Genomic DNA, 13,299 nt, shown 5'->3' with positions numbered 1-13,299 from the left:
AAGCCGAGCAGAGACTTTAAGTCGTTCTTCCTTGGATCCAAAAACAATTATTTCAGTCTTATCTTTGTTTAACTGAAGAAAACTCTGACACATCCAATCATTGATTTGTTCAATGCATCTACTCAAGGTATGTATGGGATTATAGTCCCCTGGTGATATGGTTATATAAATGTGTGTGTCATCTGCATAACTATGGTAGCAAATTTCATTGTTTTCCATTATCTGAGCTAGAGGGAGCATGTAAATGTTGAATAGTAGAGGCCCCAGAATGGAGCCCTGGGGTACTCCGCTTGTCATTTTCATCCGTTCAGATGTGAAATCATCAATAGACACAAAGTAATCTCTCTCATTTAGATAAGATTTAAACCACTTTAGTGTTGTACCAGAGAGTCCAACCCAGTTTTTCCAGTCAGTCCAGTAGTATATTATGGTCGACTGTGTCAAACGCAGCACTGAGATCCAGTAATACTAAGGCTGAGATTTTTCCGCTGTCTGTGTTTGAATGAATGTCGTTGAGGACCTTAACAAGAGCCGTCTCAGTGCTGTGATGTGGTCGAAATCCTGATTGGAAAACATCAAAACAGCCATTTATTATTAAGTAATTGTTCAGCTGTTGAAAGACAGCTTTTTCAGTTATTTTACTTAAAATTGGGAGGTTTGAAATGGGCCTATAGTTATTCATTACTGATGTGTCTAGAGTTCTCTTCTTCAGGAGTGGTTTAATGACTGCAGTCTTAATGGCTTGGGGGAAGACACCTGAGAGAAGAGACGTGTTAACAATCTGTAGCAGATCTGGAATCATGCAGTCTGAAACTTTTTTGAAGAACCCTGCTGGTAAAATATCCAGGCTGCAGGAGGAAGACTTCAAATGCTGTATAATGTCTTGCAGGTTTTTGTCATTGATTTGATCAAATTGTGTCAGGGTATAGGAGTTGGGTTTAGGTGGACAAAACGACAACACACCTCCAGTACCTGGTAGAGTGGCACTGACCGCTTGTCTAATGTTCTGAATTTTGGCAGTGAAGAATGATGCAAATTCATTACAGGCCCTGGTAGACAGATGTTCAGAGGCTACTGGCACAGGAGGGTTTGTTAGCCTGTCGACAGTAGCAAACAAGGCACAAGCATTATTTTTGTTCTTGGTGATAATGTCTGAGAAGAAGGACTGCCTTGACTTTTTTAATTCTAATTTAAAAATGTAAAGTCTCTGTTTATAAATGTCAAAATGAACCTGGAGATTTGTTTTTCGCCACCTGCGCTCAGCTTTTCGACATTCCCTTTTTTCCATCTTGACTAGCGTGGGGTTTCTCCAAGGAGATTTTTTCTTACCAGAGACCACCTTCACTTTAGTGGGTGCAATGGCATTCATGACACTTGTAATTTTGGAATTGAAATGAAGTACAAGGTCATTAACAGAGAACCTAGAGAGGGGTGGTGTGGAAGAGAAAGCATCAATGAATATGTCACCAGTGTTTTCAGTGATGTATCGCTTTGAGACAACCTTAGTTTGAACATTTGTGTACACAGATATATCACTCTCATAGAAAACAGTAATAGTCAGAGAGAGCGATATCAGATACCAGAACCTTAGAAATGTTCAGACCCTTTGAGATAACTAAGTCCAGGATGTGGCCCCTGTTGTGTGTGGGCTGTGTCACATGCTGGGTGAGTCCAAAGTTATCAAGGACACAGCACAGTTCTTTAGTCCATCTGTCCTCAGGCTTGTTGAAATGGATGTTAAAGTCACCAACAATTAACACACAATCAAAGTCAGTGCAGATAAGAGACAGTAACTCAACAAGGTCATCAAAGAAATACGTACAGTATTTAGGTGGCCTGTAGATGTTTAGAAATATAGCTCGAGAAGATGAGTTTACCTGAAGAGCAACATATTCAAAGAAGTAAAACTTCCATAAAACATCTGCTTGCATTTGAGTAACTCATTAAACAGAATACTAACACCTCCTCCTTTTTTATGCATTCTAGTTTTACTTATGAAAGAGAAATTTGGAGGACTTGATTCAATGTGAACAGCTGCACTGTTATCCTGGTCTAACCAAGTTTCAGTTAAACACATAAAAGTAAGATTGTGTTTGATGATAAAATCATGTATTAAAAAAGATTTTCCTGCCAGAGATCTGATGTTTAATAGAGCTACAGTTACAGTATCAAAACCAACTGTGCAATTTTTTGCAACAGTTAGTGGCTGACGAGGAATGGGAGCTAAATTGAATGGATTGGCACATTTAGTCCCGCATTTCCTGTTTCTCAACAAATTCACAATTTTTCTATTACCTGTAAGCACAGGAATTGAGGAGGCTGGCTGAACTCCAAGGGGCCCTGGCTTTTCTCGGGGGAAAACAGTAGTGATATCAACTTCGTAGCCCGGACCCGGCACATATCAGTAAGCGTTAATTGTACTGTCAGCATGGACAGGATGTGCTTCGCTGTTTTCAGACTGTAGAGGCCGAAGATTATTCAGAGGGGGTGGAGGGGCACGATGACATTTTGGCGATGGTGGTTTCAAGCGTGGCAGATTTGGGCGGGGTGTGAGTCTGAGTCCAACATTGACCAGCTTTTTCATCTCATCCATGAAATCGAGGAGGGGGGAAGAGGGGGAGAGGCTGAGGCTGGCTGGAGAGGGCAGAGAGTTGGTTGGGGTTGGTGGAGAGTGGATGTTCCCTCTTGTTGCGACTGGGGGAGACTCCTCCTTGGGGGGCGAAGATGGCAGCAAGGACTCCTCCTCCTGGCACAGCTGACTTGCCTGTTCGAAGCTTATCTCAGGCCCCTCTAGGGACGGGCATTGGAAATTAGCTAAGGCTATAAATGCTATGATCCTTTCTGTTGGATTGTTGTACAACCCACATGATCTGTATCTGTCCCTATCAAATAAACCATAGACAATACAAGTATTTCTCCTTCCACAGGCTGTCTTATCAGTTGTATTGGTTTGTCTTGCCTGCTGTCCTTGAAGGGAGGAACTGGTGTGTGGTGCACTGAGTAGAATATGTTGGAGGTTAACAACCTTACTCCTCGCTTGTTAAGGCAGAATCCATCTGCCTTAAAGAGTTGTCTGTGTTCCCAGAAAATGTTAAAATTGTCAATAAAGTTCACCGGTGAGCGGCACATGTAGCTTTGAGCCATCTGTTCAACATCAACAACCTGCTGAATCTCTCATCACCTCTACGGACAGTTGGTAGAGGGCCACTGACAAACACCACAGTATCGAGAGATCTGACTTTGTTCAACAGATCAGTGAAGTCTTGTTTCAATACCTCAGATTATTGTTTCACAACATCACAGGCCCCTGTGTTTAAGATGAGAGATTTCGCTGTTGGATGTTCAGCAACAATGTCCAGAATTTTTTCTGAGATGTCAGAGACCATATCATTGGTAAAACAGAGTACTTTGGTGTTCTTCTTGCTGCAAAAGCTGTTTACCTCCTTCACAGCAACATCACCCACAATCAGTGTTTGTGGTCCAGTCATTAGCTCTTTCTGTGGTCTTTTACTTTTGGATTTGGTCTCATATCTCTCCTTGTTCATTGACGGAGAGCTTGCATGGTCTTGATAAAGTGGAGCAAATCTGTTCTCCAGTTGTATTTTTGTTATTTGGGTAGGTTTGCTGTTACTTTTTGTTTTCACTGTTGTTCACGGTTGTTTCCTCTTTGGTACGGGCGTTGAGGAGGCACTCTTTTCAGAGGAAAGTGCAGGCCAACCAGTTGCATCACAGATCTCAGGACGCTGGGCTCTGCCTGTTACTCGCTCTCCCAAAAATGATTTATCTTTAGGCTTTGCTCCAAGAGTATTCCAGCAGGGAAGAATGTTCCTGGGCTCTTTATCCAGTCCCCAGAACTCCTGTTTTGTCGAGTCATTGTCGGGGCTAATTAGCCATGTGTTAGCAGGCTCTCGTCTGCTGTTTTGATTCCATGGGAGAGTAGTTTCGTTCCCAGATAGTCCATTCACTTCCACATTTACTTCTATCTGGTGGATCTTGGTTTCCAGCTCAGCAATTTTCTGAAGGATGTTCTGAAGGTTCAGGTTAACGATAGGCATTTTGATGCTAGTTAGCTTTAGCTGCTAATAGGCTTTAGCTGCTAATAGGCTTGTGCTACTTCGTAGGCCTCGTTCTGAAAGTACTGAGTTCGGAAGAAAAAAAAAGTGAAATAAGGCAGCAGCAGTAGTCAGTTAATTGTTGTCCCAGTGGTTTGTAAATATCCAGGAGTCGCTGCCTGTAATCTCTCAGTGAAGAAAAAGAATAACAGTGGAAAAGAAAGCAAGCAGAAGCGAGAGCAAGCAGAAAAGCGTCTGCACCCAAGCAGATACAGGAAGTAGAGGAGCGCTGCTTCTGTATGTGTTAGTGAGTGTGGTGGTGCATATGGGGTGTCAGTCTGGGACGTGTGTGTCCGAGGCTGGGAGAGAATCATCACAGTATACCCACTACAATAAAATAGACTACACCACTGATTAAAATACAGAAAGAATAAGTATGTGAACCTCTATGTTAATGAATGGGTTAAAATCCCATAGAGGAAGGTAGATTTTTATTTTCAAAGGCCATTTATTTCATGGATCCAGGATACTATGCATCCTGATAAGGTCACCTAGGCCTTTGGGATTAAAATAGCCCCACATCATGACATACCCTTCACCATACCCAGAGATTGGCATGGTGTTATTTCAGTTATTCCATTAGCTGGTTTGATTTCCATTGAGAAATCATTAGGCTAACTAGCAAGCTAACTAGCAATTTGACAAGCTGGAATAACACCATGCCAATCTCTATAGGTATGGCAAAGGGTATGTCATGATATGTGGCTATTTCAATTACAAAGGCCTAGGCGACTTTATCAGGATGCATATTATCTTGGATACATGAAATAAATGGCCTTTAAAAATATAAATCTGACTTCCTCTATGGGAATTTAACCCATTCATTGACATAAGGGTTCACATATCTTCTTGTATTTAATGAAGAACATTTTATTTACGATACATTATTCACTCACAAAGAAAATGTGTGGCCTAAAAGGTTGGATTTTTCCTCATTTGTTTAATTAAAACATTAATATCAATTTCCAAAACGTGATTTTTTAAATTCCTCTTTTAGTCAACTTGAGCATGGGGTTAACTTACTTATTCTTGCCACTGTAGTTGAAATCCTTACCTCGTCATCTCTTTCTCCTCTCTCCTGTCCTACGCTAAGGTGCTCAATCTCAGGTGGTTCAACAACTCTGTCTGATGCAGCCTGTAGTATGGACAGCCACTATGTAATCAGTGCCAAATTAGCCTATAACATTACAACTCACAGTTGAAGTCCTTACCTGGTCACCTTTTTCTCCCTCTCTCTCATTATGTTTCGCTCTCTCATCGCTATCTGATGCCTGAAGTATGAAAAGCACTTAATATCACAATACAGGCCTACGCAATTTGTAGGTTACATTTTTAGTCTTCATCTTTGTGAATTTAAAAGATATTATTGATGGAAGATGAATCTACAGTGTAATAAGACAAATTACAGCGCTGTGTTGGCTAGCTTACCTGTTCAGTGCTACTACTTTGCTCTCTCCCTGTCTGATCTATAGTGCTGCTACTTTCCCTCTTTCTCTTCTTGCCCGACGTCTGTGTACAGCAAAACAAACTGAAATCATCTGGAATTCATAGGCTAATGCAATGCAAATTTCGAATATAACAAATAACTGTCTAGATTGCCTACTTACATTCAAGAAATAAGACCTTATATCTTTTGTCCCAGCATCCATGATGCTAGTAGCTAATCCATCTGTTTCTGCCTGCTGAAATAACATAATATTGCAAGTTGAGAAAGTGACCAGAAATAACGAACACATTTCAGTGTGGCATATAGCATCTCCATCTAGCCTACGTTACAGTTGTGTTTCCGCTAAAATAGATTAGTTCTAGGTCGAGAAAATCCTTAGATCTCAACTCATGCGTTCCGTTCCGTATTTCCTTTCAAATTATTGCGCTTTGGCAAACAAACAAACGTCCACGACACATAGGCGGGACCAAAGAGGAAAAGCAACAATCACTACCAAAAGCACCATTTCCCCTGCGAGGGGATAGGCTATCAAAATACTCTTTGGGAGACTGTTTGTGAAGCGGTGGGGAAAGGCTACAGCCTAGGGTACAGTAGGCTATTTTATGTAAACGCGATTTGTGAAAAAGTGGTGGGGACAATTCTGCGTTATTCCAAAAGTGGTATGGTCCATACCGTCCATACCATAAATTACGCTCATGAAACAGACTAATCAACAGCTTTCTTCCTCAAGCTGTTGGATTGCTGAACTGCTGATCTGGAGCATGCCCACTGCTGCACTTCATGAGCCTTCATCATAGTTTTAGCTTTAAATTATTATATTTATATATAAAGTGGCAAAGTCACGCCCTTCAGTTTCCGGTACATGGGACCTCAGACGCGAATTATTATGAATGACAATCCATGGAGAGATAAAAAATATTTTCTGGTCTTGTTTAAATTGTGCCATGAATTTCACATATGTTGTTTGTGGTTTTTAAAAATAATTTTCCACGCAAAGATGACTACAATTTAGTGCGAAGAAGCTTGATAATGTTTATCAAGGTTTTGTGTAAGGCGACTTTGTGAACTACAGCCCTTCGCTGCTCTCGGCGCGAATAGTGTACGTCACCACCCGCTCTCTGGCAATCTCTCTGCACTACTTCGCCACTTTTTTCCAAGGGGAGGATAAGAGCCTAGAAAGAGGCGAACATCATCATAAGTCGGGCATGCAGAGAGCTGCAGCCATGCCGATGGGGAGATGGTCACAGGGAGCAGCCTTACAAGGTTTTGGTGAGTGTTAGGACTTCACTAGCTAACTAGCTAGCTAATTGCAAGTAGTGTTGTGGCTAACTTAAGCTCTCGATAATATTGTATGCACCAAACGCAAAGTTAGCCATTCCTTTAGCGTCTGTTTACTGTTATACCCAGCAGAACACGCAAGTCCAAATATATACAAACCATGTCTAAATCATCTCACATATTTTGCTAGCCAGCTAACTGCCGTGGCTCTAGTAGCTAAATGAAGCTCCCGATACGAGTATGCATCAAACGCCCTCGTCATGGTCAGTGTGTTATCATTGCTAGTAGTGAGTGGTGTTAGACCTATTGTATACTCTTGAGTATGTGTATTCCTTTTCCCTTTAGACTCGTACCAGGACGGTTAAGACATGACCCTCACCGTGAGCTTCAACATGGTCCATTCAAGCGGTGTGCCTGAAGATGGCTCTGAGGAGTTATTGTTTTCTCACTCTTCTGGAGACGTCAGCAATGTCAGCAAACATCTCATAAGATGGATCATGTGCGACATGCACAAGACACTTTGTTTGCCAGTCTTTTGTCCTACACTGTAATTATATCTATGCAATTAGGCTTGATATCATAGTTTAGCCATTGATTTTTACAATTGAGTGTGTGTGGTGATAAAATATAAAATCACACTCATAGCCCATACAATTTATCTGACATGAATATTGAACTTGAGGATTTGAATAAAATGTAAGTTATAAACACTAATACAGGTAAATGACTGTCATCTCTCACACTGGGAATAAAGTAAGCTTGTATTCTGTTAAAGGCTGTGACTGATTGTTTTTAAACACAAACATTGTTTTTGATTTAAAGAAACACAGCTCAAGGTTATAACTACAGCCAACTGAATGTAATTGAAATGATATACAAATACAATCCGCTGACTTGCAAGCAGGACACACAGGAACAGGATTTGATGGTGCTGAGGAGAGAAGAATATAGAAAACAAACTTAACACTCACTTAAACTCACTTAAAAAGCTACACTGTTACATTTTTGGTGTGTAAACGTTTATGTGAGGTGTGATTGGTGTTTAAATAATTAATTGCATTAATAATGCTGTAATAAAAAGTCACACAACATTTGCACAAGGCACCATTCCATATCCCTCATATTGTGTGTAATATGGTTGACATGGGGTGGTGCGTTGTGCACAATTTGAGTGACTGTGAGACTTGTGGACATGTTTGTGGTTGTTAAGTGCTTAATTTGGTCACTGGTAAGTTGTAGATACTGCTGTGTATGCTGACACTGCTAACTGTGATGCAGTAGAATTAATAAAACACTTGACCTGAAAATTCCTTCGTCCGTCAGTCCTGGTTGGGGGCTTTAGCTGTTCCTGCAAAAAGAGAGAAAGGTGACAAAGCAGAACATGATTTCTTTAAAGTCTGATGAAGGAAAGAGTAAATCCCCTTTGTTAATTAATGCTAGGCAACAAACAATCCAGAAGAATTTCATGCAAGGCTGGCTGCTGATCCCTTTCGACTCTCCCTGATCTGTCTGATTTTGATTTATTTTTTAAATTTTTTTTACAACATTAATTAAAAAGGAAATAAATGTTATTCTTACATGTCGCTCACTAAATTCATCACTTCTCTGAAGCCAAATTACTCTTACACAGTCAGATGAAACGGATGACTTTCAAAGTATGTGCAACCTTTAAAATTGTGTGGTTTTCTGCACTGATTGGTCATAAAGATGTGAAATGTGGATATCTGATTGTCACCAGGAGCAATGGCTTGAGGGTTTTCAATGAAGACCATTTAAGCGGGACATTTTTTTCTTGCGCTAATAACATGTCACACTGTAGGAGCAATCATGCATAAAACATCTGCACCATCATACCATGCACAAATTCACACTATTCCAGAAGGTTCACTCTTATTTTCCAACTGTGTAAAATAATAAGGATATAGATGTACTGAAACTATGAAAATTAAGGCTAAACTTAATGTTAAAATTAGTGTTAGCTTACGCCAATTGTTAGCTGCTAGCTGAGTAGCAGCTAAGTTATCTTTGCTAAATTCGCATATACAAATCTCTTACCTGACCAATTTGAGCCAGCGATTCTTCACATCTGAAGGGATCCGAAAGAAAGAACAGCCGTTCCTGTTCGAATGAGGACTGGTACAAAACACACCAGCATCTTGAAATACAGGGACCTTGACTTCGCCACTTGACACTTGACAGCGGAGAGAAAGGTTGATGACGTGACGTCACATACGCGACATGTAGTCTTTCTCATCGTTTTTTCTCTATAGCCTTTAACTGAAAAACTGCACAATAAACTGTCAAACTCTTGATGTGAACAAATATAATTTAAACCCACAAACAACATTTGTGTAATCCAAGGCATATAACGACTGGGACCAGAAAATAATTATTTTCTGTCCATTCAATCCCATGTATATTTTACAATCCCAGAGGTCCAATGGGGTCCACTGGAAGGGGCGGGACTTCACCACTCTGTTGTGTGTGTTTATTGTGGTCGTGTTATTGAACGCAATCTCATTTTTGCTGCACTACTTTTGTAACAGATACAGCTAAATGACAATAAAACTTTGATGGATTGATTGATTGATTGTAACCATTTCCCCCAAGACCCGGTTTACACCTTTTTTTTAAAAAACAAAGTTGGTGTAAGCTGTTGCATATTCTTTCATTTTTTCTTTTCTCCATTGGTGCAATAGTTTCTGTTGACATTTGTATTTGGAAAATTTCTCCTTTGACTGAGAATAGCAGCAGTATGCTTTCCAGGAATCCATTATGGAACAGCTTTTCTGCCAGGAGTCATTTTCATTTTCAACATTTTCATGATCAAGAAAACATGAGTTGTTGGGATCTCTTGTCTTTGGCTCTGCCACAAAGAATGGTCTCTGGCATCCAAACTGTCTATATAACATTTTGAACTCCCTCCCCTCCTCTTTTTTGTACATGTTCCTTCAGATTCTTTTAGGGGCTCTCTGCGATGCTGCTTATTTTTTCTATGTCTTTGCAAATTGCTACACACAGATAGGTCACAGTATGTAAAGATGCCTCTTCAAATGCTATAAAGTGCCTATATTGTGTTAGAATATTATAAATATATAATTTAGTTATATTTTAGTATTAAGCTAAACAATTTTCAGAAAATGTTTTAATATTCCAAATAGAATAGAAATTATACAAATGAAAGCTGAAAACTTTTGAAAAAGAAAATAATGTCAAACTCACTGTAAACCTTTACCAGGCAGTTATTTTGGTCACCTACACAAATATGTGACATTGACCTTCAACTTCCAGGTATGTGAATTCATATTGAATGAAACCATTTGCATAAAATAAACATCATATACTGAATGTTTTTACTCTTGATTATACTTCATCAATGGCTCTGGGCATGGGTAAGCTGCAGAATGCAGCTAGCATATTACTGGGAAAGTAGACTGGACCTTCTCTACCTTTTGCAACTAGCTTGCTTAGCTTTAGCAATATATTTGTGCTATGTTTTGCGGAAGATTCTGGTCATGCACAATCCATGGCCACTTTGGGTCTTTGTATCCAGGAGGAGTAAAGGGAAGAAAAGACAGTTGACTAGTTCATGAACCTTACCTAGCTGTTTAACCATATTTATTTATTTGAAAGTAATGTGTAATTTTACTTGAATGTATCTGCTGCTATGATAACTTTATTAATTCCCGAAGGGAAATTAGGTTATCTTTTTATCTTTTTTCTCCGACTTTTCAATTCTGTCCGTGTACCTATATTCCCACCTGCAACCTTAACAATTCTGTATCCCTTAATATGCTTTACATGCCTCCTGGAAATGTCAACTCTGATCCAGTTCTCAGTGATCGTGATATTTCAGCTGTGGATGGTGCTGTAATTTGCTCTAACCCCAGAGGTAGTTTGACACACCTAGGACTAATGTTGTCATGAAAGCTGGCTCTTTTTTCAGTCTTTAGACACCAGCATGACTAAGACTGACAGAGGTCAGTGTGCAGATGTAATGCGTAAATTTAACATTCTTTTTCTAAATTCAATCATCTGATGTGCTTTGTAACAGTCACAAATACTGAAAAGTATTTTGCACATTTTGTCTGTTTCTTTTGCAGAATAAAGAGAGAGAGCGCATGAGGGAGCGAGAGAAGGCTGCAAGGGAGAGGGAGGCACGTTACAGCAATGGTCACCTCTTCACCTCACTGACTGTGTCAGGAACCACACTTTGTTCAGCATGCAACAAGAGCATTACTGCCAAGGAGGCACTCAGCTGCCCTAGTAAGTATACAAGTATACAATATACAGATACTGCCCCTCTGCAACTGCAGGACAGGTTGGTAGAGAAGCAAAAACCAAAACACAAGTTCTTACTTTAGTAGGTGTATGAAGGTATCTACTGACCAGAACAACTCTCTACACATGAGTGTACACACATGCAATATGAAAGAGCTTTTAAAACAATCATCAAATATACTGTGTGTGAATGAATAGAGAGAAAGACATAACATCTTTGTGTTCTTTTATATTTGCTTTTTTGTTTTTCCTGTCTTTATTTTTTCCAGCATGCAATGTCACAATCCACAACCGCTGTCGAGACACTTTGCCAAACTGCGGCAAAATGAAACAGAGGGTAAGGCACAACTCAAATCATTAACGATGTTATTACTAGTATTATTCTCTCTTATGTGTTGAGAGGGGTTGAATAACTTTTGTTTCTAAATGTTTCCAAGATTTACAGTCATGACATGGTTTTTGAAAGGTTCCTTTAAACTGTAATTTCGGGTAGTCTGAAAGTCGTGAGAAAAACATCTCTCAACTCTCTGATCATCAAACAAAAAAAATGGCTGCCCTAAATTGCACTGTTACACGCATCCAATAAGTTGGAGTAGAGTCAAACATTTAGGATGTGGCTGTAAACATCGCTCTCTTGAGTGAGGCACCTTGTACGCTGGGCGGGTTCCCAAGAATGGGTCCACTGGGGATTTGTCTGGGGTACAGGATGAGGCATGGGCTGGTAGCAGGGCTGAAGTGTAGGCTTGGCTGGTAGCTGGGCCAGGGCTGAGACATGGCTTGGGTGCTGGCAGCTAATGCCGTTTATTTCTTCCACAAAAGCCCTTTCGAGCTTCTCCACTTTGAAGCCTAAAAAGGGGCCTAAAAAACAGCTTCCTGGGAAAAGTACATTCAGCCTGCTGCTCTACTCACACACACTTTTTTAATGGCGGTGGCAGCACAACTTCCGAGGTAAAATTCCGGTCTTACATTTTATTAATAATACTTGTCTCGGAGGTGGGGATTTTCGGCCAGGCCTTGCTGCTCTTCTACGTCCGGGCTGCGCTCGGCTGTTTCCTGGGTCCAGTCAGAATGAGGCACACGTCGGACGGGCCGTGGGGTTGCCTGACTGGTGGCGTGACACCTTTGCATATAATCTTAAAATTTGGTTAAAAAGCAATCAGATCTGCCATCATACTAGCCACTGCGTGCTTACCTTGTCTGCCCTCATCTGCTTGCCTTCTGTCTGTCTGTCAGATTGTGTTCCTTCTGGTTTTATCCCAGTCTTCCATAACGTGATTCATGTTATCATGTTTTAACTGTCTGTGTTGACTATCGGCCTATCATTGTTTTGTATGACTTTTCTGCTTTGTATATGTCTTATTTTGCATGATGGTGCCAGATTCCTTCCTGTATTTTGTATTGTGATCTATATTGTCATGTTTTATCTGTCTGCGCTGATTGTCTGTCTAACATTGTGGGGGATTTTTGTTTTGTTTTTGTTCCTTTTTTTTTCAACTTTCCGCTTGTTTATGTCCTACTTTGCATGACACTGCCATATTTGTCCAAGCTTTTTACTTGTTCAGCTGCTCTTGTTTTATTCTTTCCTGTTCATATTTTACCTGCATGTTTTACTGTTGTTGTTTTTAATGGCTAACTTAACTTCTGGCCAAGGGACAACAGTTAAAAATGAGCCTTCTGGCTAACATTGGCACATTTACAGTGATGTTGATTAATGTGCATTGTCCCTGCAAAATAAATAAACTTAAACTTAAACTTAAACCTTGCCTCTACATCCCTCCTGCCATTTAAATCAACAGCCAAACAAACACACACACACACACACACACACAAACACACACACACACACACACACACACAAGACAAAAGAGAAAGTAACAACTAAAAGGCACAAACAAAGTGCAAAAAAAGTTCAAATCAAAAATCACCATACCAAACGAGGACACACCGGAGGAACAACAGACCAAGACGGGGTAACATGGGATAAGACAGACAGACGGAGTTACCGGGAACAACGCGGAGGACATCATGAAACGAACTGACAAACACATGAGGGAGAACAAAGACTATATACTGTTGAGCTGAGGTCATGACAAAGTGTTAAAGAACGGTCTCGAGAACAAGACGATTATTTCGTAACGAGGCGTTATGAAATCGTTAGCTGAGAAAATGTCCTAATAAGAA

General features: G+C 40.2%; 1 protein-coding gene across 5 annotated transcripts in view; it reads left to right on the top strand.

Moving 5' to 3' along the window:
• Positions 1 to 10,678: 10,678 nt before the first annotated feature.
• Positions 10,679 to 13,299, top strand: part of arhgef2a (Rho guanine nucleotide exchange factor (GEF) 2a) — a 148,457-nt gene continuing 145,836 nt past the window's right edge. For 2 of the 5 annotated variants that reach the window (XR_003983483.1, XM_030411619.1), the window contains exons 1-3: positions 10,679 to 10,729; positions 10,941 to 11,103; positions 11,388 to 11,455. Coding sequence is in view for 4 of the 5 variants with exons in the window: in XM_030411619.1 (XP_030267479.1) it covers positions 10,959 to 11,103; positions 11,388 to 11,455 (213 nt within the window). In the remaining variant the exon portion in view is untranslated. The remainder of the gene's footprint in view (positions 10,730 to 10,940; positions 11,104 to 11,387; positions 11,456 to 13,299) is intronic. The other 3 variants (XM_030411616.1, XM_030411617.1, XM_030411618.1) reach the window with 3 other exon arrangements.

The sequence above is a fragment of the Sparus aurata genome, chromosome 3, assembly GCF_900880675.1.
Source record: "Sparus aurata chromosome 3, fSpaAur1.1, whole genome shotgun sequence".
Lineage (NCBI taxonomy): Eukaryota > Metazoa > Chordata > Actinopteri > Spariformes > Sparidae > Sparus > Sparus aurata.
This window is presented reverse-complemented; position numbering and strand designations above follow the sequence as displayed.